Source organism: Rhamphochromis longiceps, linkage group LG2 (genome assembly GCF_057381845.1).
Source record: "Rhamphochromis longiceps isolate RC_006_pf linkage group LG2, R_longiceps_female_GT1.1, whole genome shotgun sequence".
In the NCBI taxonomy this organism is placed as follows: Eukaryota; Metazoa; Chordata; class Actinopteri; order Cichliformes; family Cichlidae; genus Rhamphochromis; species Rhamphochromis longiceps.
In genome coordinates, this window is record NC_140558.1 from 34,665,996 (window position 1) to 34,688,084 (window position 22,089).

Consider the following 22,089-nt stretch of genomic DNA (forward strand, 5'->3'; position numbering starts at 1 on the left):
TGATTCAATTTAAGCTGCATTGTGGTGGAATAAAACCTTAACATGTGAATGAACAGAAAAAATAAATACTCTGCACCACGTGGGTCAAAACAAATAAAAACAGGGTGCAAAAAGGGACCCCCCCCCCCCCTCCAAAAAAAAAAAAAACAAAACCAAAAAAACAAAACATGACATCAACTGTCCTCTGCATCTTTAAGACACGCACATAGAGATCTTGCCGTGTACTGGCAATTTTAGCAGAATACTGTTGGAAAGTTTTTGTGGAAACCCTGAAGCCATGGAAAATCCTGAGACTTGTCTGTAAAAATAACTAACTCCACTGTTTATTCATTCTTTTGCTGCTTTTTGGCAATAAAATTGCAGTATCAAAGTGCAGTGCCTGTCTGATGCTTTACTGCCCAATGTGTTTACATCAGGAGAGGGGAGGAGCGGAGGAGAAAGTAGCATCGGCCAAAGTGCACCGAAGAGAGTTTATTTTGGCAATCATACAGGAATAGAACCAAGCTGGAAATTACACGAACGACATAATGAAAAAAAACAACAAAAAACAAACAAACAAAAGGACACACGCACCGATAAATTACTTAAGACATTTTTAATAATAGTTCAGTGTAACAAACGACAACTGGGTGCATTGTTATATAGCCATACAGAAATCTCTGGGGAAAAAATTACATTAAAATAATCGTTTAAAATTTACATAGAAAACAATATCTAAAAAAAAAAAAAAAAAAGAAAAAAAGAAAAGAAAAAAAAAAGAAAAAGGACTTGTTGAGAAAAGGAAAAACTCAAATTTGCAAAAATATTCCAGTGACATCATTTACCTCCTCTAGTTTTCCCTTGCTCCTCACTTCAAAAACATTTGTTTTTCAGGGTGCATTACACACAATCAATCTACAGGTGTGCACTTGAAGTCATAGGCAAAATATTGCAGACATTAAAACAGCAACAGTGTCAACCATTTAAATACAGCTACGACATATTTGTGCTTGAGATGAGGCGCAACAAAATATTTGTTATTCTCAGTGTTATTTGATAAAAAAAATGATGCACCATCACTGGAAGCGCTCCAGTGCGTCATCTTATTTCCTTTTGTGTTTAATTATCATTTTGTCCAAAGACGGCACATTCTTATAGGAAGATGGAATAACGATACTGGTGATGTCATGAAGTTTTGGAGCTAAAAGGATTTTTCTCAGTCATCACTGCCATGAAGCACTGACCTTGAACCAGCAGGTTTATTCAAGAGTGTGCGAGGTGTGCCAGCGGTTTGTACATCCTGAGACTGACTAGGTATCACGTCTGGGGAGCGCGCTACAATAATGTGCTTGCATAGTAATAAATATTGCATGGAGCAGCTTGCATCATCTCACCAGATTCCTGTCAAATAGTACACCACAACATCATGGCAACATGTATGCTGATGGCTGAAAACAAATAGAAACGCAGCCAGACATTCAAAAACTACTGCTGCAGTTCAGTGGGCGGGAAACAAGCGTGCACGCATGCACGCACACGTATATCTCAGCAGTTTTTGGGCAGTTTTCCAGTATGCTTTATCTTCAGCAGAAAGACCAAAACGCTGTTCATGAAACCTAACATTTATGACAGCATGGTCGGTACCATACAGTAATTACAGATGGCAGTACATACAAACGTACAAGCACAAACACACATGTAGGAAACTGACTAAATATAGGCAGCTACTTCACACAGACTTTTTCATATACAAACACAGAGGCATGTGAACTGCTCAGGCTGGGTGTGCATGGAAACACCCTCTGAAAAAGCAATATTTGTTTTGGTTGGACTCTGTGGAAGAACATTTTTGCTGTCGACTATCTTGCCTTAGATTTTGTGTGAATAATCATGTTCATGTTTCATATAAATGATATGGGCACATATGGTAACAGACAAGTTTATATAATTAATCCCTCCCTTTAAGCACACGGACACCTGTGCGCTATGCCCTTTCTCGCTAAAGAACATGCTGAAATATAAACCCAGGTGATAACTGCTGTTGATGAGGTGTCAGGCAGGACCAGTGCAAACTGTGACCGTATTAAACACAGAAGTGAAATGATAAGACTGGATTTCTATCAGTTGGCACTTTGAATAATACAGTAAAATGATTACAAGCAGTAACATACGGAATAACAAATAATTACAAAGAAAATTGTTTCATCTCTTTAAAAACAGAAAACATCAACAAAAAACAAACAGCAAAGTGGTCTTGGCTGGAACATCCTGACAAGATGATGCAGGATGTGCCAAAATCCACACATTCTCAGTCTAAATCTGGGAATAACCAAAAAAAGAAGGGGAAGAAAGATAAAAGAAACAAAGTGGATCCTCCTGAGTAAGTCTTTGGAATGGCTAAAGATGTCCTTTGAGTGACAGGTGAACCGAGTGATGTAGAAATAAAGAGAAACAGAAAAAAAAACAAAAAAAAAAACACAAAAAAACAACATGAACACCTTATGTGCATGTGATGGAAAAAGCAATTCAATCTTTATGACAGTGTCAGAGTTCTCAAGGCTGGTGAAGACCATGCAGAGGTTGAAACTGAGGTGAGAGCCCCGCCCTTAAGTTCTGCATCTCTCTGTCGTCTCAAAAAACAATGTTATTTTAAAAGACTGTCCTTTTAAGACATTTATGGAAAAGAAAGCAGGCCTTTATTCAGTAAAGTAATAGCAGATGATTATTGGCCCCTGGAATGCCTAAGAAAGATAAATCTGACTTTAGACTGGCTGTATAGGTTAAAAAAAAAATCAAAACTAAACAAAGAAAAAAAGAAAAACAAACTTCTACCTGGGTACCTAATTAGACCGAGAAGTCGCAGACTCAAGCAAGTCCTCTAATGACTCTGCTTCTTCTAGTTTTGGCTCCACTTTATCATCTGACTTTAACTTTTTTGCAGAAGGTTTACCCAATGAAGGCTTATCTTCCTGCATCAGCTCTTTGGCCAGAATGTTGGTCACCACATTTCCAGCTCGTCGGTGGTTGGCTGACAAGAACAAAGAAACAAAGACAACGCAACAAAGTCAGACATCATTTTTAATCATACCAAACCCATAAGAAACATCAGCGCATGCCATGAGGTGACATATCAAATAAATACTATGATGAAATCTGCAACCATTCTGCAATTCAAATATAATGGTTTAATTAGTTAACAAACCAGCCACTAAGATGCAAACGCATTCACAAGTATGTACCTATAATAACACACACACACACACACACACACACACGAGTAGTGGGGCTGTGCATGTATGTGGATTAGCGTCATATTTGGAGCAACTCACTTCTAATGTCAGATTACGCACAACGTGGTCTTAAGCAGTGAAAAAACTGGAGAAAGTGTAGAAATGCATGGAGGAAGGAAAAGCGGGATGATAAAATGCAGAAATGGAGAATGTGTGTGTAAAATGAGGAGGGGAGAGTAAAAAGGGGTAAGACACCATGAAAAGCGGGATGATTCATACTGTGGGAAGATTAAAGAGACAGGGATGAATGAAAATGAGACAGAAGAAGGAACTGAGTCAGATGAGGAAAAGCTGCAAGGGGAGGACTTGAAGTGACACAAATAGGAAGTTATGTATATATTATTTATATACATGAGGAATACTGGAAGCAGAGAGAAGAGATTAGATACACATGGACAGACAGAGAAACAGAACAAGCGTGACAGATCGTACCCTGAGGATGCTTTCGTTTTTATTCTTCTACCTGCTTACCGTCTTTTCCTTTCCTCCCACACAGGCACCAGCAGCAGCCTGGCTTTCTCTCATTCCCTCAATCTATCCTTTAGCACTCCTCACTCTCATGTGTGGGAGGACAGCTGTGCAGCAGCAGCCATTTTGAATTATATAGGTCAGTGGGAGATTGTGTTTGCTGTTATTTTATGCTTGATGTTTATTCAGAAACTCCAATCCTCAAAAAACATCAGTAAATCCACACGTGAATGTCGAGGAGAAAAAAAATGCAGATTAATCCAGCACACCAACAGACACACACATGCAAATTAATCATGGTAGCACATACAACATATCGAGACTTGTATGGTTCTCACAGGAGTAGAACAAAAAGCACCACAAAAAACACACACAAAGTTACCAAGCAGGTCTCCAGAACTAGTTGTGACAAAGACACAATTGAGTCTGGGGAGAAAGAGGAGAAGGAGTATTTGTAGATTTAGGCTTGTCTTCTTTGTGAGTCTCAGCTGGTCTGAGCAGCACACAGACAGCTAGTATATCAAATTATCACCTTACACCCTTTCCTATGAGAGATTACTCCCCTGTCATAAACACCGGTACATGGGTGCACTTTATCTTCTCCTCAGTGTACTTTCATACTTCCTCCGTCTCTATTTTTGTCCCTCACTTATAAACTTACTAATTAGAAATTATGCAAATGATCCAGAAACTGTGTCTGTGTGTGTGTGTGCGCGTGTGCGTGTGTGTGTGAGAGAGAGAGTATGTGTCCTGTGCTGAGCTTGTCCTAAAAATTCCAGCCTACAGAGAAAAGCCTCTTCAAAGGCTGTCAGACCTAGCTCCTTGCCTCTCTCATCCTCCTCCACTTCCCTCTTGAGAGAGAAAACAGAAGAGGAGGTGAGAAGAGGTGATACAAGTCAGGATGAGAAGGTTGTTACATTGGAAGCAGGATGAGAAAATATGAATGTAGACAGAAACCTACTGATTGAAGTATGGAGAAGAAACTCTGAAGGTAACTACATTTAAACATAGTTAACATGTGTGAACTAATATGTGTAAGAAGTGAATACATGAACAGACTGAAGTTTTAAAAAGAACATCAAAGTATTTTTTAAATATAACATAAACACAAGTAATAAAGGCTGGCAATCTACATGATATATTGAAATGTTTTCAATTATAACCCACACCTAATGAGTTTAGTGGGTATCCCTTTCTTCCCACTGAACACTGCTTAGAAGAACTTCTGATGCCACTCTGGTTTTACCCACAGCCAAAAGAAAATCAACACAATTATATAGATTTTTTTTTTCTCAACCAGATTTCCATGATGGATGTTTTTCTTTATGAAATGGTCCAATATGGCATAACATGCAAATATTTCTGCCACATAAAGTAATAAAGATGTATAAAGCAAAAACAACAGATACATCTCGACACAGATTTGCATATTTAGGCAAAGTGAAAAGATCTTACTGTTTAAAGCTTTCAGATCCAAACTACACAAAGATATATTCAATTCTCCCTGACCAATCACATTCAACAAATGAAAAGCAAACAACTGATTTCATGTGTAAAGATTAATATTGTGAAAACAGCTGTTAGATATCTCATAGATCACTGGAAGGAGCTGTTTCAAGCCTGAGAGAAAACACGCAGCATTTTTTTGATCCTGAAACGTATCAAAGAGCCTTCATACTTTTCAGAAATGCAACAGTTCTTCACCAAACGCCATTATAAACAAACAGGAAGTTTTCAGCATGTGTGTTGCATAAACATACTAGATCTGATATTGACTAAATGATCCATGTAACTGTTATGAGGGCTGGTTGTTACAACAGGAAATGAGATATCAGGACTTACACAAAGACTGTTTTGGGGTTTATTTACTGATGAGTGTGAGATTGAATTTGTGTGTTTGCACACAGGAGGTTGGTCAGTGGCACAAAAAGTATAGTGAAAGATCATCTGTAACAAATTACACCGCAGGAGTCTTTATAATGACTACCTGATTAACATAAGAATGCTTTGTTGTACAGTGCATACTGCTGCCTTTATGAGGGGAAAATAGAGAAACAGGAAGGAAAGTGATGAGAGGATTTGCAGACGGGCAAGTGTAGGACAGATGGAGAGGAGACTGTAACAAGAACTAGCTTAGCTCTTTTGTTAAGGTAAAAATCTCACCCTTATCTTTCATCACAGATTTAACTGCCCCACTATAATGAGTATGAAATCCATATGGCGGTATTACAAGGGAGCAGCCATCTTCACACCCTTTGTTGACTCTACAGAATCTTTAGAAAAACCACAGTCACAACACAACATGGTGCCACATATAGGATGATGGTGTGTTTGCAGATGCAGACTGGACCTCCATCAGTTTCTCCAACTTAGCAGGGACTTGTATCGCCCTCCTCAGGTTGCACTGTGTAACACAGCGCTGCTCTGCAATAAAGTACTGTGGGAAAAGTGACGTCATCTGACACCACTAGTGTCTGTGGGTTAAGTATTGATGCATAAGCTTTAATTTTAGGTCACTGTCAACTGGTGCATACTGGTGTCGTCGACCTTTATTGCCTCAGTGGGTATTAAGCAAGCATGTGACCTCACCAGTTTTCTAGTTATGGCTTGACATTGATATTGATGAGCACCCTCCCATTGTTCTAAATTGTCTCACTAGTATGAATGCGTGTGCGTTTGTGAACATCTGTGAAGGGGTATTTTTCTGTTTTAGTAGGAGTGGACCGTCTGCAGAGCTGGCGTGTGCCTCTATTGTTGCTAAGCCCTTTATGTCTGTCTCTCTGTTGTGATTGGTGCTTTGTCAGCTAGTTGCTACTATGATTGGTTGCTCTAGCAGGGGTCATGACCCAGCAGATGGGTTTCTTGTGTGTTCATAGACACGTCATTCCTCTACTTAAATGGCTCTGAACACAACGAAATTAGCCTGATGTATCCAAGCTGTCTATGTTTCTGCAAAGTAACAGACAGACGCAAAGCTAACAATCTAAAGCTCAAACCAAAACACTGATAGTGCTGGATGCAAGTCTGTCTGTCTTCTGGAATGAAATTTGCCAGTTTGAGTGCATGTATGGGTATGCAAACATCCATGTGTGCCTTTGTTGGCATGCGAGCATCTGGGGTGTGTGTGTGTGTGTGTGTGTGTGTGTGTGTGTGTGTGTGTGTGTGTGTGTGAAGAAGGGGGTAGACAGACGGAGGGCAGACAGCTGAGGATCCCCCATACAGTCTGCTCATTCGACGCAGCCAACACTCCCACATGGACAAAGTGAGCTGAGGTGCAGGTCAAAGGTGAGGAGTTTTATAGCTTCCACAGCCTCGTGGCTACCCATTCAGTCACGCTGTGAAAAAATGAGCGTGACAACACACTCAATACGTCCCCTTAGTAATCTTTTAAAACTGAGTTCGTGACGTCTACAGTTGCAGCAGCTGTAAGGGTAGGAAACAAAGAGGAGAGAAGGGAGGAAGGTCTCCACAATAGCAATCAATCAACAGCTCCACAGACAAAAACAGTAAACAAAAATAACATTTGAGGCTGTCGTATTTCAACTAAATATTTTTATACAAGTATAACTCTTTGTTCTCTCTCTCTCTGTGTGTGTGTGTGTGTGTGTGTGTGTGTGTGTGTGTGTGTGTGTGTGTGTGTGTGTGTGTGTGTGTGTGTGTGTGTGTGTGTGTGTGTGTGTGTGTGTATAAGAAGGCTATAAAAGCTTAAGTCTATCTGCAGATGAGGGCTACATTTGTCAAGAAGAATATAATGCATATATAAAACAATATAAACAAACAGTAAAAACTTCAGTATTAGTAGCATATTTAGACTGAAAGTGAGTAGACACATACATGTATACTGTCTTATTTATTGTGGTTTTGATTATCACTTTTCAGTGTTAAGCTAATCAAGTTTGCTCTGCCTCAGTTCCCGTTTCTCATTCAACAAAATTATGAAATCAGGGTGTGTTGCAGCAGGAACTCCTTTTTAGGGTTTTAATGTTAGGTTATAAAATATAGTCACAATGAAACCCAAGAGAAAATACTTTTAAGAGCATTAATGATTGGACCCATTTCATAACATCCGATCTGTAATAACACTATTTGTGCTTTAACTGCGAGGAAAAGAAAATACTTGGAGGCAAAACCTGCAACCAAGTGCCCCACCTACTGGTATTTGTTAATAAATGTCAAAACAAGAAAGGATGGGGGATTTGAGAAACTCAATGATGCCACTTTTATGAGTCTTTACAGTTTAGATGCATCTACCTCACATTATCTCCCTGTGATAAGATTATGAATAACCTTTTCACAGAACTGCGTTTCCTTAGTGATGTGTTACTACATAACAGAGACAGAAAAAAATGTACTTGTACTCTGACTTGTATTTATGTTTTTTCAATTTACCCTGTGTGCAACATTTTTTAAACACATATGATATTATACATAACATCTGTGAAGGGGTTATACATACATACAATATTTTTTCCCTGCTCTGTAAGGCTGCCTGTGGCTTCACTGGTGCCAGATGTGTTGAGCCAGAGTCAGGATGTGCCTCCTACTTCAGCTTTACTAAATTAAGACTTATGACTCAACTGGCTAGTCAAACATGTGTGCAAACACATACACATACACTTCCTGCTGTGTAGGTGAAAGACTCAAGGCTCTTCCTGGCATTAAGAAGCAAAGTGGGCATAGTGGAAAGGAGAAACCTTTGAATACCAGTCAGGAAAAACTCCTAACAAGGATAAGAATGCCACCAAAAAACAAAAAACAAAAAAACAGCACTGCTTCACACCCTCCACATTCTCCATGGAAAAGCCTGAACTTTGGCAGAACAAAAACAGAAATGACACCATGGGGTAAGAGAGGAGACAGGGGGGAGGGACTAAGCAGAGATGTGATACATCGAGCCACTTATATTTTCCGACAATCTCCTACCACAGAAGTATGTGCAGGGAGGAAAGCTCTTTCCCTCCCTTTCTTTCACATACACATGTTCAGGTATTTCCTGTTGGGAGTGTGAGGTGGCCCAACAGCATTATGGATGACTGAGTCCTCAAGTGGGCCCCATTCTTTCTTCCCTGCTCCTGCTTCTCCCTTCATTTTAATTTTCACTGCTATCTCAGCCAGTTTAGTGGTGATGAGCCTGAGCTATTTGTTACTTTATTTGTTTTTCTGCTTTTTTCCCCCCTTTTAGTCTGAAAATTACATCTGAGAGGTAACTGAAATGTGGAAAAGAGAGAGAGTAACAACAGATAAAAAAAAAGAAAAAAAGGGACAAATACCTATAACTGTATTTATTTGAAAAAGCTATTCTCATTGTAAGTAAGACTTGAGATATTCCTTTAAAGTCAGGGAGGCTGGATCTGCCTGACTTCAGATCTTTTTTCCCTGGCAGTCCAATTTAGCACTCTGGTGACATGGAACAGTCACAAAACAGTCACAAAATGTAGGATTTCTACAAGGAACAGCTCAGCCCCAAGGATGTTTATCCGTTCTACTTTTCACAAACAAAATGTCTGGAGGAAATTAAAGAATGTTTTGGTTTAACATACACTGAAGGTCCATCAGTTTTTATAGATGGAAGTGGGGTCCAAAAAGAACCCAAAAGTTTTCAAAGATTATCAATTCTGAGTCCAAAATAAAGAATTGAAAGAGTTGTATAAAAAAAAAACAAAAAACAACAGATTAGTAGGAAGAGAAAAGAGCAGGGACTACCTTCTGGGTCTTAGTGCAATTCAGGACCAGTGCTTCACATCTGGCTTCTATTGTGAAAGGGATCGGGTTGCACAAACTCTTCCACAACTCTGCTTATGTGCGAAAACTGAACCCACACAAGAGTGCGTGTGAACAAAAACACACACACACACACACACACACACACACACACACACACACACACACACACACACACACACACACACACACACACACACACACACACACACACACACACACACACACACACACACACACACACACACACAGTCTCTCTAGAGTTTTCTCTTTCTTAGCTAATGGGCAGCGGGACACTTTCCCACTCACAACCAGGAATCATGTTACAAAGTTACTATACTAACAATTCCTGCTGCCTCACTTTCATTTGCATGATCTTACTAGGCCATACAAGCCACAGAATGGCAAACAAAATAGGAAAGTGGGAGAAAGTACTTCAATGTCTAATAAGTCAATGAAATTGAGAGCACCAAGGCTATAATAATGTAAACTTTTACATTTTCTCTTTTAGTGTAAAATTGTAAAACTATTGGTATTTTGTAACGACTATGTGGGTCCAACTCTGCTCATAAATCCTTTGGTGTAAATGGAGTTTAATCTCAAAATGACAAAGAGCAAAACATATCTTGACTTGAAGTTGCTAAAGGCACCTGTGTCCTCATACTTTTGCCGACAATAACTTACCACAACTTTTGTATTGCCCACTCACGTCAACAAACTTTCTGCCTACGGGCTGGTTTCATCCCCCTCCTACAGTCATTATTTATCATATTTTCCTACTCCACCACCACACCCTCAGCAGTTGTTTCTCCCTAAAGTATCCTACTGTCCACACCCACCCTTGGCACTCTCCCTCTTCTTTTATTGTTGTGCCAGCCTCTGATTGCACTGGCTTTGCCCCTATAACCATGGTGAAAGAATATTACCACAACTCAGCCTGTGAGCAGAGCAACAGATGGAACAAAGGCAAAGGAACATAAACAAATCTGTTGTTGTGTTGAGAGAAGATTGGAGACAGAATGGAAAGTGAGATAGAATAAATGAGTCTTATATATCTGTGGAAGTAAACTGAAATCTGTAAAGCAAGTAACGCATGAAACGTGGAAACATATGCATATTTTGTGAAGATTTACTGTTTTGCTTGTGTGTGAGTACCTGCTTGACGTGGTCCTCTCTTTCTCCTGAAAGCAGCACCGGACTGCAGCGCCTCCAACAGGCCATCCATGATACCAGTTTCATCATCCTCTGTAAACACCATCAAAAAACATAATCAGTAATAAATCAAGAAACGATAGATCAGTATTAATACGTAATGAAGCTCCATTATAACAGGAGAGAGAGAGAGAGAGAGAGAGAGAGAGAGAGAGAGAGAGAGAGAGAGAGAGACACACACACTGGTGCTTTTAGAGAGTTTTCTGTTTTTCTAATATAGCACTATACACAGTGTGGATCTTCACCAGCCACGTGGCTATTTTGTTAAATTAGCTACATTAACCCAGATAAGCAGTGACCTACTTCAGCTACTTCCACAGCTAGGGACTACACTATGCATTTTCAGGGAGACTGCTTCAGATATACACAAGCCCACACTTATTGGAAAAACAGCCGCTGAAACCAAATCCACATAAACAGAATGAATGCATAATTGTGGCTTCCAGTTAAACTGGTACAAACTGGAAATTGACCTTTTATCTGTATAAGTTTACAGGTACAGCTTACATGGGTGGTCTCTTTTGTTTACAGCTACATTTTCAACAGAGCTTCAGTGTCAGGTGGCAATAAATAAAAGAAGGTGGGTTAAACCAGGCAGGATGCCCAATCTCAAAGCAACATGTGAGAGTACTACTTTGACTATTTTGTGGGCAACATTCAGTGGCATGGCTCAGCACTCACGCAGATGGCTTTAATTATTTTTGTTTGAACCTGAATGGAGAGAGAGGGGTCTGGGGAAGGGCCAGCGGGGTTGGGGGTTAAAGGTTTATGCTGTCTCTCTGTTTGTTCCCCAACCCCCACATCCAAACACAGCACACAGCTCTGCTCACACGCACAATATTTAATCCTGCAGTAAGCCATGAAGCAGATGGCCTATGGTCTCGCCTGTTACGTCAGAGAAAGTCTCTCTTACACACATCCCAAGACTACCGTGGCTCATATACACCCCTTAATGTCCATGTCCTAGAACTGCACACTGGGATCAAAATCAGAGATTTTTCTTCTTCAAGGGAAACACATCTGGCAAATTTCCGCTTGCGTCAATCACATGGCTGGCTTAAAACATGCTTGCAAGCACACAAACACACAACTGTGTTTTGGAACACTGCATTGAAGGCACTGAAGGACCAAACAATGACCTAGCTGTGTATAAAACATTACTGAACTAATGAAGATTCAGCTTACAGGCCTAGGGGCCTGTGCTCTCAATAGTATTGAGCAACACTATTAAATCAAAAAGCAGTTTTACAAGTTTACTTTGTTAGCAATAAGTGACATAAAGGGGAAACACAAGACACTGGTTTTCATTGGTACTGAATGGTACTTGAAAGTCAATTAACTAATTATCATACATTGAAATAAGCCTAAAAAATATAAGATTCAATAATACTACTGACCATAAAAAGCAGAAGGAATACACACATATTTAGTGCTTGACACAAACAGTAAGTTACTGACTAAAGCATGTAAGAACATAAGATGGATTAATTAGGGCAATGGCATTAGACTGTGAGCTCTTAAAGATGTCTCTTTCGATCCGATTTGCAATAAATGCGCGCACGCTCTGACACGTCTCACATCTCTCTCCCACACACACACACACACACACACACACACACACACACACACACACACACACAGCTCCGTCACCACAGCATATAATCTTGTGTAGATCAATAGCACCCCTAATGGATGTTCACACATCAACAAATGAAAATAGAATTGGAAAAATTTAGCTGTTGATGATGACAAACGTGCAGATGACAGCATGATAAAGAAAATCAGTGAGTGGAGAGATCTTTTTTCTAATGTTTTTCTAATGTGCCATGAATCTCTCCATTTTTCACAGTCACCTGCAGTGAAGACATCAGGCAACTCAGGCTTATCCTGTCTCATCCCCTCTTGTGGCTTGCGCCTTTCTCTTCTAACCCCCTTTTCAAAGAGACAACTGCAGTCTAATCCCCACCAGAGCATCTGCTGCCCTACTATCCTCCTTCCTCTACCCTCCCCCACACTACTGTTTCCTCACTTGCTCTCTGTGTGGAGCACGGGCACTCCCAGTGGTAGTTCCCATACAAGCATCTATGTGAGGATAAACCAGACATGCAAACACCCTTTGCCACATAGATAAAAAAAAAATGGTCTCAGGTATTCTTTTACAGACTGTACTGACACCTAGCTGTAGAAATAAGGAATAGTAGCAGCAAGCTTTGGTGTATAGCCAAAGATGGCCTAGGGATAGTAGTAGACTGTTTTTAACAGATAAAATTAGAGCAAAAAGCTAAAAAGCTTGGAATGTCAAGTACTGGGTGTGGCAACAAAATACTCTGCCAGTTTAGTATACTGACCCCTGTATTTATATTTGCTATGCGAGTCAGAAAAGGCAAGTCAAAGCACTTAATGAGTCAATTATAAAAACGACAACATGTAATGATTTCCAAAGAATCTCAACATGATTTATACACAGTAACTAGCATCACATGCTTAGAATATGTGCAAACTGAGACTCCACTAAGTCTGACTCACATGGGAATGGCAAGGCCACAAACTGCAAACACACACTGACCTTCCAGGGTTTAACCAACAACTGGTATTATATGTTTACAGAGACAGAAAGTCAAAGGAACATTCAGAGAATTCATGAGATAGTAAGGGTATGCAAGTAGATTCGTGAGAGACAGAAAAAAGGGAACCAGGAACATGTCAGCGTGTGAAAGCACAGCTGCTGAAAACAGCCATTGTATAGCAGCCAGTATGAGGGTTATAAACAAATACAGAACAAAGACCAGGTGGGTGGGTGTGCCAAATTTGTGTGTGGTTAAATTCAAATAGGGGGTGTAGAAGGACTCCAGGCTACAGGACAGTCAAATATTCCACCTGTATGTAAATGATCCCTGTCCACTAAATGTGTGCACAGAGACACTAATCTTTGAGGCACTATTATGTTCCATGTGTGCACGTCTCGAGAGGCTGAACATGAAACTTTACTTTCTATTATATATATCTTCCATACTTTAAACACTGAGGCAAAATTTTCTAAATGGAGTCTTGGTGGCTTGAACTGCCCTTTAAATGAACTGCATACAAAAGGAGAGCTAAAGGGGAAAACCTGGCAGTGGTAAAATAAAAGCAAGAAGGGGAGAAGAGAAAAGAAGCCAGCTGGAACATGCACTACTAGAATAAAGCCCAGAAAGACTTTTTGTAAGAGTTTGAAAAGCAGACACACACACATATATTTTGGCCACCATAATGTTTCTTCAACACATGGGCAAAGCAAAACAAAAAACATTCACAACAAAATGACATAGTCATTTGTCACACACACACACACACACACACACACACACACACACACACACACACACACACTTTAGAGTACCAAGGCTATAGCACATTTCTACAGTGAAAAAGCAGGGGCTCTGCAGAACATAAGTGGAGCCAGAGAGAGGAGGAATGCACTGAAAGTAGGTCACAGACTGAGAGAAGGGGGAAAAGTCTGTGTATACATATGCGTCTCCAAGGCAGGATTTGAGTGCTTACTGTGTAGACAGGGACGAGAGAGTCAGAATGCATGTGTTTGTTAAAGGGAACAATAATGCTACCAGCAATTTTTAAAGTGTAAAAGCATTACCAGAAGAGTGGAAACATGTTTTTTCCTGATAAGGAGAGTTGGGAGCTATTTCTGTATTCTTTTGGGGGGTGGAAAATTTCATGATTACTGGAGGAGTGAAAAGAGGTCAGGCACTTCAATGCTGTCCTCAGTTTATGTGAAGCATCATTGTTTCTTGTTTACTTTAAAACAGGTCATCAACATTAGATTAACTTTGGTCAATAAATGGGCTGCTCTTACACACACACACACACACACACACACACACACACACACACACACACACACAAGATGTGTGGACTCGGACTGCCCCCAACAGGAATCTGAGGGAAATGCAAAGGAAGAGACGTGGCAAGTGTCTCTCCAGTTCATTGACATGCACATAAATATATATTATGCAGCAAAGGTGACCTGCGTTGATGTCAGGGAGCTGGTTCTTCTTGAGTTTCTCCTCTTTTTCCTTTTCTGCTTTCTCTCTCGCCAGCTTGGCCCTCTTGATCTTCTCTTCAGCCTCCTTTCTTTTCTGATTCTCCTTCACTGCTTGCTGTTAGGGAAAGAAGTAGAAAATATATTAAGTTCTAGCTACATAAATTCAACACAGAAATCGTTTAAGAATATCTTACATACATTGAAAGAGTGAAAGTGAATAAAGCAACCCATGTATGATGGATATGATGAATGAAGTTTTGTACACAAAACTTCAAAACCAGTACTGGCCATTATTCTTTATGACTGGCAGACAAGTTATCTAAGGTGGAGCCCTCCCAAATGTTTAAACAGATAATATAATGGAGTGACTCATTATTTTGTCAACACAGTCAGATGTACAGTCAATCCTTTTGATATTTGCCTTTGATGCATTACATTATTTGCAACTGAACTTGTGTTTAATTTTGTTCGTAACACACACATTCATTTCGTAGGTTGGTAAAAAAAAGACTGAAAACCATAACAACCTTGTTTTTACTTCCTTACTCGTTTAGACTTACACATACACACCTGGAACATGTTTTTGAAGTTGTTGAGATCCCCAAATAATTCCTCGACAGAGATCTTTTTCGGGTCAAAGACAAAATAGTCTCCCAGATCACTGTATTGCTTTTCCATATTCTTGTGCATCAGATCTAGTTTCTCATACTGTTCTTGGGCATGGCTCACAAAGCTGTAAATACATTGTGTTAAGGTACACAGGAGTGTCATTCAAACACAAGAAAACACAAAAAGCACTGTCATCACGACATGACATTTCCATTGATTTCTTTTTTTAAAAAACAAAAAAACAAAACTCATTGACTAAATGAGGCCAACTGAGCAATTCTATTTAATAGCTGAATAGAAAGGATATCGACATCTTCTCCGCGAACAGGTCCTTATCATTTTGTGGAGGAGGAAAGGTTTCCAAATCTTTCTGCAGGCTCTTGATCTGACGGCCCATCATTTCTAGGTTCTTCTGAACTGTCTCTGCAGAAACTGCCATGGACAAGGAAAATGTTGTCATTGCTAAGCACCCACAGATGAAGCTTGTCATATTGGTATTGACTTGAAGTGACTGATACAGTGAATAAGAGCATTAAATAGATCTCAGGTATGATGTGCTATTTGCTGAAACAATATAAGCACACTTTATTTAAAGATCTGCTAAAATAATATGTATAATATGGGTTACATGTCCCACGCACCTCTGCTGGCCTTTTCGACATGAATGAGCTCATCTGCAAAGCTCATGACATCAGGATACTGCTCCTGGCACACGTCAGCAAGGAAATGGAGCAGTGTCTGTTTCAGATCAGCTGATTTTGTGTCACGAAGCTAATTAGAAGAAAGAGGTATTTTAAAAAAGGACACAATGTCAACATAGGTGTGAGTAGTTTCTAATCCTGAATGTACATTTTGACTGGACTTTTATTGCCCAGTTTCTATTATTAAAACATGTGATAAAAGTACAACTATAAGTACAGTATAGTGTTTATACACTCAGTGTAGCAATATTTAAAGATGAAGAATTTACTATCTCAAGTCTTTATGCTAGTAATAGCGGTATATATCCTGTACCTGAAGCCATGATGACGAAGCCGAAGAAGAGCCAAACAAGACAAAACAACAACAACAAAAAAGTCAGTATTTCTCCAGTTACATACAGGATTTTCAGTAGATTCATTCAGTTTTTATTGTGGGTGTGTGTCATATGATCCCCCTTCACTTCACCTTGCACAGGTATGATATGGAGAAGCCGAATGCTGCTCCATTGCGAGAGCCAGAATTCATATAATTCCCAACAAGGAGGATGATCTGCAGCAACCTGGCGAATGTATCACTTTTCCTAAGCTCTTCACAAGCTGCTGTCACAGACACCACATCCGGCTTGATGTTGTTCAGCTGTTCCTCAAACTGCAGCTTGAACAAGATGGCCTGAAGCCGTGGCATCAACCGCTTCACACTGGACATCTGGAAAAACAAGAGAGGGGCATACGAGACCATTCCCTGTTTGTTGCTACAGTGAGTGTGTGTGTGTCTGCACGTGTCTGAGAGCATGCAATTATGGGTAAGTGCAGTGAGTTCATCCATTACCGAAATCTACAGTTGAACAAAGCCCCTTTGTTTAACAGCATGAGGACATTCTGTGTGTCTAATTTACTGACAAACCATCTTAGAAAACGAACCATCTCAACACTTTCTACAACTCATACTGACACCACAACAAGTTTGTGGTTAGTCAGCTTCAAGTCAGCTGACAATTTAACAATAACCATCTTATCAAAGAGAAGTGTCTATTTTTTCCCTGTGCTTTCATTTGCACATGTATATGCAAGTTTCCTTACCACTACTCCAAACTGTTCAGACTCAGCCAAGTCATCGTATTCATCCTTCATATCTGCCAGGACACCCAGCTGGTCTGGTCCTGGCAGTTGCTTGATCAGGTTCTAAGTGACAATGAGAGAAATGTATACTGGAAGACACATGAAGAAGCTTGAAAAAGTTGGATTTTTATTTACTATGTCATAAGGATCTTAATAGGACTTCAGGGTAACTGAAAGCCTTATAAAGTTAAATAAAAATGTCATTTTGCTGAAAATCAACAAAACAGGCACTCTGAAATAAAAGTGTAGATGAAGCACACACCATCATCCAGTTCATTTTTTCCACTTATCAGTCTACAGACAGTCAAACACATTAAACCTATAAATCTAGTATGAGAGGTAACACATAGGAATAAAGGAAAGAGAAAATCCTTTTTATCAAATAACTATATTTTATTTTATAATACAAATGAACAGATGCATAACAACACTCAGTCAATACCTGAACCATGGACTCTGTGAGGACCTTCTCATTAACCTGCAGGATGGCATTCTTGATCTCCTCATAAGGGATACGGAACGATCCCAGAAAAATAGCTTCATGAGAAAAACACAAGAAGCATGACTTACTTAATTATGCCCCATTTTATACATAAAAAGCATGGTCATGAATATAGTGGTATCAGGATAGTGGACTTACAGAGATTCTGTGAAGACTTTGAGTCAAGAATCTTCAGCTCTTTCACCTTCTTCTTCTGCACCTGTTTCTTTTCATCCCCACCATCCTGCTCCTTTTTAGCTGTAGATATGGACAGAGACAAGGAAAACTTTATATTCCCTTACGGCAAGCAAAAAGAGGAGCCTTTGTAACAAAATTTTCTTGTCATCTTTCATAATTTTAAATGACTTGTACCCTTAAATGGAAATAACACCGGGGGGGGGGGAGAGTAGTGACATTAGTGGGATAAAAGACAAAGTGGATTTGATTGATGGACAGAAGGCACATGTGATGGCTATAAAAACTGACAGACTTGGCACAGCTTTTACTTTTTTCATTTTCTCCAAACTGTATGGTGTCATGGAGGTGTCAGGAATATCACATCAGTGGTTTGGGGTACAACTGAACTAACATGAAATGGCTGCAGCACCAGGGGAAACATGTCCCTGGAGCATGTGGGCCTTTTAAATATGGTCAGACAGTTGTTCGCTGTAAGGCATTTGAAGTTTGGATTCACCACGCTGCACATAGACACACCCACCTATTGCACACACTCGCACTCAGAGGCATTTTTCATTAACTTCTTTTGACAAGGTCAGGATTGTGACTGTAAGGATGTGTCAGAGTGTGGGGGAGGATGTGAACTAGATTAGAATGAGGAGTGAATGATGAACACGGGTTTGACCACATAGCAGCCCACTCTACACATAGCCAGGCACATTAGGGTCAGCAGAGATCCAGATGTCACAACTGTTGTTTCCATCAATATCTAACCATTTGTACTTGATATTTATAAGCTACTTGTATCTCATTATATTGTTTAAATGAATTTTCAGTTGTGGGTCAGAAAAAGAGTTGAAGTAAATTTGGGATAGATTTTTGATATTTTATCGAAAGACAAATCAAGAGCTGTGCATAGAGCCAGACCAATAAAATCACCTGACTCTATGTATCAATCATCTATAGTTATGGTCTTATAAATGTGTTATCATCAGAGTTTTTCCATCAATGTTGCTTTAAATTTGGTATGCACATTGCAGAACCATCAGCTGCATATACCAGATGATACATTACAAAACTTGCTGGTTTGCAGGGACTCACATTTTGTTTTGCCGACTAGTCCATAAAATACATGGTTTTCCCTTCTGCTGCATGCTGGTCTATAACCCTGAGTGTATCTTTTCCAACTAAATCACAATTTGAGACTTATCAGCCTGTCTATAGCTGCATCCTTGCCTCATCTTTATAAAGCTGAGATACAAGAACTCCACACATATACAAAAAGAAGCTACTGCAAAAAGTCAACAATGGTGCCGGCAAAAACCTTTCATCATCAGCAGACTACCTGCTTCAACTGCCTAAAGATGACCTGATGCAGTGACATCAAAAGTTATGGTTTTAATGTCACAGAGAAGGCAAGTAGAAGGGCAAAAACAGAAATAGAAATGCGGATACGGACCGACCCTTATGTGTGCTTAATTATCAGTGTTAGTAAAATCTATTTTCAGTTCCATTCAGTTACCTACCCCTACTGTATAAGCAGTCTAATTTCTTAATTTCCTCAGTGAGGAAAAGCAAAAGATGATTTTGGTCAAACAGCGGCACTGTAATCTATTCTCCGCATAGACAACGGCGACAACAACAGCTTCACAGTTCTTTCCTTCATCTGTCCACTCATCAATATGTCCAGTCAAACAGTGCTTTGTCTCGATGTGAGACACCTATCAGCCAAGCAGGCTGTTAATGAGCCAGGCTCCTAATGAGCTCCTCGTCTCTCAGTTTAGCCATTCATTCAGGACACACAGATATACACAGAACAGTCAATTCAGTTGACTGCAGCCTTAAAAAGGCCCATTGTTTCTGTCAGTATTAGCTTCAGCTTTATGAAACTCCCTACTGATGGTCAACCACCATTTATATCTTAGGCTTTGACTTTGTATGTTTGTTTGTGTGTGTTGTCATATAGTTTGCATTATATCAGTATATTCAGTTGTGTGTTTCACCACCAGCAGTACTACTGCATGTTCAGTGTTTCATTACTAGTCCCTGCTGAGGCCAGGAAACCAAAGCAGGAAGCCAGGAATCACAGACACACACAGGATAGGAAAATCCATCAGGACATCTGAGCGGAAATGACTGTCTTGCACAAACACAAAGAGAAAGTCACAGCTGAAATGTTATAAAGAAAGGAAGTTGCAAGCTTACACAAATAAACATCATCAGAGAGACACAAACAAGGAAACAGACAGTCACAGGAAATAATTCAAGATATGCCATCTAAAAATGGAAGAAATTAAGTTAATGCTTAAAGCACAACATCAAATCCCTGAGATCCTTACACATGCAAATACTGATATGGTGACCTGTACAATAGACACTCGTATATAGATATACTACAAAGAAGATTAATCTGGATAGTAATCTAAACAGCTCAGTTTGGAAAAAGACGAGTGATCTGGTAGCAGCATCATGTCACGAGGTCAGTGTGTCTGTGTGTGTGTGTGTCTGTCTTTGGGAGCAGCAGAGACCCAGTGAGGGAGCATGTGTCTTTGTGCATGTGGAAATCTACAGTGCTTCAGTGCCAGCTGCGCTCTAGCCAATAGAATCAGTCCTAGCTATGTTGACATCATGGCTGATTCATAAAATGGGGTCTGGTGTTCACATTGTAAAATGGCTGCTCTGTGGTTTCCACAGACAGCCCACTCTTTTCATTTATGAGCAGATGGCACCTCTAGTGGCTGCTATGGAGCATTGCATCGTGCTACTCTTAGTCATTGTGGGGGAGGAAAGGAGATGACTGGGGCAGAACACACATGTGTGACTAGGCACACAAACATACACAAGCCACATGGACGCAGTTGTGGAATGCTGACATCTTAACATCCACATGTTTTATTGTCCCAGCTGCCTTTTTGTTAAAACCATGATACACAGAAGAACTCTTTTCTGGAAAGAAAACACTACCGCCAATTGCGCGCACACACACACACACACACACACACACACACACACACGCTTTTTCCTCATCTGTCAGTGCCAAGCAGCTGTTGGGGAGACAAGGGGGGAGAGTTCCAGGAAAAGCTGTGGTGTGTGTGTGCATGCGCGTGCACAAACGCACATGTGTAATGAAAATACATTCTTCCATTTCTGACTTCTGTTTCCAATTAAGTGGGGGGGGGGGGGGGGGGGGGGCAGAAAGGTGGGGGATGAGAGGAACTAAAGAAAGAGTACTGAGGATCATGAGAATCCAAGTCATGCTGCGGTCTTTGTCAATATGTAACTAAGTGTCTGTCTGACCGGAGCTACACAAAGGGGAGTCTGTTATCAGTCAGCAGACCTGAGTGTCTACTTCACCACCCCTTCCTATTCCCTTCTACTTCATCCCTCACTCCTTAAAAGGAGAAAATGTGTAGAGGAGATGGTGTCGAGTAGCCAGAGTAGGATAGGGAGAATGAATGAAAAAGAAATTGTTTGTATGTATGTATGTATGTATGTATGTATGTATGTATGTATGTATGTATGTATGTATAAAAAAAAAATTTAAAAAAAAAAAGATGAAATGAAGGAAAAAGATCAAGCTTAGTAGGAATAGAGAGAATCAAAGAAAGGAAAAAGAACCAAGTACACTTTGATCCCTTTAGCTTCAACTCAAAGAATAACTTTAGCCCACTCTCAGAAAGCATAGCCTCTTCTCTTTACTATCGCCTTTTCAGTCTTTTCATGTGGTCTATTCATCCTATCATCACCACTCCCTGTTTGTGGAGTGCTGGCGTTTATTTTTAACCCACTAAAAGCTTTCAGATGATGTACTCCATTGTATATTTGTGGCATCAAGACTTTTTCATAGTCCCTCTGGTGGTGAGATAGAAAAAATTAACTTTATATAGCTTCAAACTAACTCCCCCCCCCCCCATTTAGCATTCCAGGGCTGTTGGAGATCAAATAAAGTGGAACAGAAGAGAGGGAGTATAGTTTCAACATCAACATCTGAGTTGAGCGGTTTTGCTGGAAAAAGTTGCTGAATGTGCTCCAGAGAAAGAACTAAAAACAGATCTTCTGCCAATCTCTAACATCAACAAAGACTGAATGTATTACAGGCAAACGTAATGAGAACATTATGCTTTTAGCTTAAGAAGTTTACTTACATAATGCTAAACTAGTCAAAAAAAAAAAAAAAAAAAAAAAAAAAAGAGAGACAAAGAAGAAAAACATGAAGAGGGAGCATAAAGTTCTTTGTCCAAAGTAAACAAAGCCAAAACTATGGCAGACAGATGGACAGCTGTAGCCATGGTC

General features: G+C 39.9%; 1 protein-coding gene across 1 annotated transcript; it reads right to left on the reverse strand.

The window, feature by feature from the left end:
- Positions 1–580: 580 nt before the first annotated feature.
- On the reverse strand, positions 581–17,898 carry LOC146677716 (protein diaphanous homolog 1-like). The gene is made up of 10 exons (XM_085425321.1): positions 17,779–17,898; positions 17,581–17,675; positions 17,100–17,201; positions 16,486–16,725; positions 15,960–16,089; positions 15,625–15,750; positions 15,280–15,443; positions 14,692–14,824; positions 10,614–10,703; positions 581–3,007 (listed from the first exon to the last, which is right to left on the reverse strand). The coding sequence occupies exons 2-10, from the start codon at positions 17,587–17,589 to the stop codon at positions 2,820–2,822; spliced, it is 1,182 nt and encodes a 393-aa protein (XP_085281447.1). The 5' UTR covers positions 17,590–17,675; positions 17,779–17,898; the 3' UTR covers positions 581–2,819.
- Between the last annotated feature and the right edge of the window lie 4,191 nt (positions 17,899–22,089).